A 3,784-nucleotide genomic window follows, 5' to 3' on the forward strand; every position below is an offset into this window, starting at 1 on the left:
AGTGTGTCTGTGTGTGTGTGTGTGAGTGAGTGTGAGTGAGTGAGTGTGTGTGTGAGAGTGAGTGTGTGTGTGTGTGTGTGTACATACCGAGCTGGTGAACCAGGTGGAGCTCTCACACACATCTGAGACTCCGAAACAGAAGCACTCGGTGCAGCCCTCAGGATTACTGTCCTGTAGGTTATAGAAGCCCTGCTTACACAGATCACAGCTAGAGCCCATCACATTCACCTGCGGAGAGAGAGAGAGATGAGGATTACAGCCCTGTACAGCCTAACACATGAAATAATAGTCAGAAAAATCTAACATGGTAGTTTAATGAACCTTTAGACAAATATAAAAGCTTTTGATATTTGCTCCATCAGGCGTTTATGCCTCATATAGTCTGACATAGTGAGAATATGGAGGAAAAGACCCAAACTGACCAAAAATATGCAGTTCGGTGCAGATGCAGATATTTATGTGATGAAATTCTGCTGCTTGTAATGGAAATCAGTGAGATCTTTCTAACAGTATAGAGCAGATACTGAGATAAAATGATCTAAATATTAGTCGTGGCTCTATATCTCCAGTAATCTGTCTCAGTAAGATGAGATTGAAATGCTCCAAACATATAATGCAGTGATTGAGAGCTGAAGAAATAAAGGCTCCTCAGAAGATGTGAGATGTTCTGGAGGCTTGTGAAGATCATTCCTCCGCTGAGGAACAGTGAAAGTAACGCTTCTGGAAACAAACGCTCCTCAAAAGATCCTGAGGATCAGATTTGAGACTCTAAAACATGATTGATGGAGAATCAAGTAAAGCTGAGCTGCTTCAGTCCACACTGTAAAAAGTCATTAGTTGAACTTACTTGGAAAACCTGTGGAAACTGATTGCCTCAAATTTCTCAAGCAAATTATCTGGAGATATTACTGCAGTTATTCTGACGCTTACTTGATCAAAATCAGTCAAGGTTTGACACGAGAAGCTCGAGCTGAAGCTGGACGTTTGTACAATTACACTAAAAGAGCTTTTACTGGATAAAACACTCTAAACTATCAACCAGACGACAGAAAGCATGAGGAGACAGAGTGTGAAACAGCAAAGTTTTGATCAGTTAGAGATTTAGAAATTCACATCTGTCACTCCTCTTGTTTTCTTGTTGTTGTTTATTTACTTGCTGATGCCGTCAGTGAAATGTGTGTGTGTGTGTGTGTGAGTGAGCGAGTGTGTGTGTGTGTGTGTGTGTGTGCGTTTCACAGTACCTTGCACACACACTCGCTGCAGGGGTCGACGTTGTGGCTTCCAGCCAGGTTACACTCGCAGCGAGTGCATTGTGGGAAATCCCTGAATCCGAACGCACAGCGGTCGCACTTCTCACCCGCAAAACCCTCCTTACACAAACACTGACCGGCGGACAGACCTGCAAAACACACACAGCAGCATCAGCTCAAACACTGCTGCGTTCAGACACACTGCATCCAGACGAGTAGATGAAGCCAGACTCCACCTGCGTCGGAGTTCGCGTGATTATCGTCTCTGATGCACACGGGACTCGCAGAACCTCTCGTGTTACACTGACACTCGACACATGGGTTATCAGCGTACGGAGACACCTGAAACACACACACACACACGTCAAGACGCTTCACATTTACAGAATTTAAAATATTCATCGAATTTAAAATAAAAATCCACATTCAAATGCAAAAACGTTGCATTCTAATTTTAGGTGTGCATCAGGCTGCCTTATCAGTGGCACACGAGATGCGATGACGATAATAACAATGTGTTTAATTTATATAGCACCTTTCCCAGGCTCTACAAGGTACACCAATACAACAAATACTCATTGCAAAGTAGCAATTAAGTGGTCATTGGACATTTGCCCAATCCAGTCACAAATAATGCAGCTGCATATAACACAAATTAAATAATAAAGACATAGAAAAGAATACATATGGGACAAATACACAATGCTATTTAGTGATAGTGTTGATTAAACAAATATGTTTTAAGCTTTGATTTAAATTCACTGAAAGAGGTAACTGTTCCAAGAGGAGCGAGTTCCAAAGTTTGATAAGATAAGAGGAACCTAGGCACACAAAGTAGTTCTGAACTAGAAGACCAGAGTGAGCGAGAAGGAATATAGGAAGAGAGTAGGTCAGAAATATAGGACGGAGCAAGTATAGTCTGTCTTAGATTATGTATATGTATAGTCAATTATTTATAATACACTACAGTTAGATTACCGCTTTCAGTAAGTTAGCTAAGTATAGGTTTAAAAAATTGTTTCTTACGTCTAGTGTTATATGTTTATGTTTAAATATGTAGCACCGTGGTCCTGTGAGACACAACATTTCGTTCCACTGTATGTCCACACATTTAGCAGAATGACAATAAAGCTCTTTAAACTTGACTTGACAACAGAGACATTAACGAGATCTCACACACACACACACACACACACTCTCTCTCACACACACACACACACACTCTCTCACACAAACACACACTCACACACGCTCACACACCAGCTATCCTTGTGGGGACTCTCCATAGGCGTAATGGTTTTTCTACTGTACAGACCGTATATTCTATTGCCCTACACCAACCCTACCCCTAAACCTACCCCTCACAGGAAACTTTCTGCATTTTTAGATTTTCAAAAAACTTAATTCTGTATGATTAATAAGCTTTTGTACCCGTGGGGACCACAATTTAGGTCCCCACCATGACACGAGTCCCCACGAGTCTGTGTGTAGTTCAGGTTTAAGTCCCCACCAGTATATATAAACCAGTACACACACACACACTCACATAACTCACACACACACTCACACACACGCTCACACACTTTATTCTTTTATTTGGATCCACAAGACAAGCAACAAAAACGGAATCCAAATACCTTGGGAAGTCAGTTTGCAAGATGACAGGTACATATGGCTAACATACATTCACAAGTCCTTATATTTATAACATTCAACACTCAAGGATAGACAAAACTCACACTCACACTCACACACACACACACACACACACACCTGGTGTGGTCTGTAGTATCCGTCCGCACAGGTTTGGCAGTTCACTCCCGCTGTGTTCTGCGAGCAGTTCACACACACTCCTCCTCCCACAAACAGACCGAGTGTGTTCACGCTCAGCCGCAGATCTGCCACCGTCTGGTTGTAGTAACAGTCGACAGCTTTGTTGTGACAGTTACATTCTGATCAACGAGACAGAAAACACAGAGATCAGGAGGCTCATGATCGGTTATAGATGAAAGTGTGTTTGTTTTTGTGCTTAAGTGAATCCCACAAAATATGTCCAGGTCATTTTTCATCACAACACCAAGTGATCATAAAGATATTTTGCATTGTGACTAAAATTTCAGTTACTGTAATGCAAAATTAATAATAAAATATACAATACATATTATATTACATATTTAAATAAAAAGATAAAATATACTTTTATTATCTACGTATACATAAAAATATTTATTACATTTAATAAATTAATTAATAATGTAATTGATAAAATATTTATAAATTAATTTACTTTAAATAATGATCTTTATTTTTAATAAATATATAAATGTATTTGTCTTTTCTGTATTGCAAGCCTAAAAGGGATTTTTTTTTTTTTAAAGAATAGAATTAGAATAGAGAGTGCTAGAGTTAGAGGGTCAAATAAAGATGGAAGAGATGTGTTTTTAGTCGTTTCTTGAAGATGGTTAAGGACTCGGCTGCTGGGATTGAGTTGGGCAGGTTATTCCACCCACAGGGAACAGTTAATGTAAAAGTCT

General features: G+C 39.8%; 1 protein-coding gene across 1 annotated transcript in view; it reads right to left on the reverse strand.

Moving 5' to 3' along the window:
- Window positions 1-3,784, reverse strand: part of LOC107743991 (laminin subunit alpha-1-like) — a 20,167-nt gene that overhangs the window by 3,214 nt on the left and 13,169 nt on the right. Inside the window, exons 8-11 of the mRNA XM_016557452.1 lie at window positions 3,024-3,202; window positions 1,487-1,592; window positions 1,242-1,399; window positions 88-228 (exon numbers count right to left, since the gene is read on the reverse strand). Coding sequence (XP_016412938.1) covers window positions 88-228; window positions 1,242-1,399; window positions 1,487-1,592; window positions 3,024-3,202 — 584 coding nt within the window. The remainder of the gene's footprint in view (window positions 1-87; window positions 229-1,241; window positions 1,400-1,486; window positions 1,593-3,023; window positions 3,203-3,784) is intronic.

The sequence above is a fragment of the Sinocyclocheilus rhinocerous genome, unplaced genomic scaffold (assembly GCF_001515625.1).
Source record: "Sinocyclocheilus rhinocerous isolate Xijiao unplaced genomic scaffold, SAMN03320098_v1.1 scaffold2814, whole genome shotgun sequence".
NCBI classification, from domain to species: Eukaryota; Metazoa; Chordata; class Actinopteri; order Cypriniformes; family Cyprinidae; genus Sinocyclocheilus; species Sinocyclocheilus rhinocerous.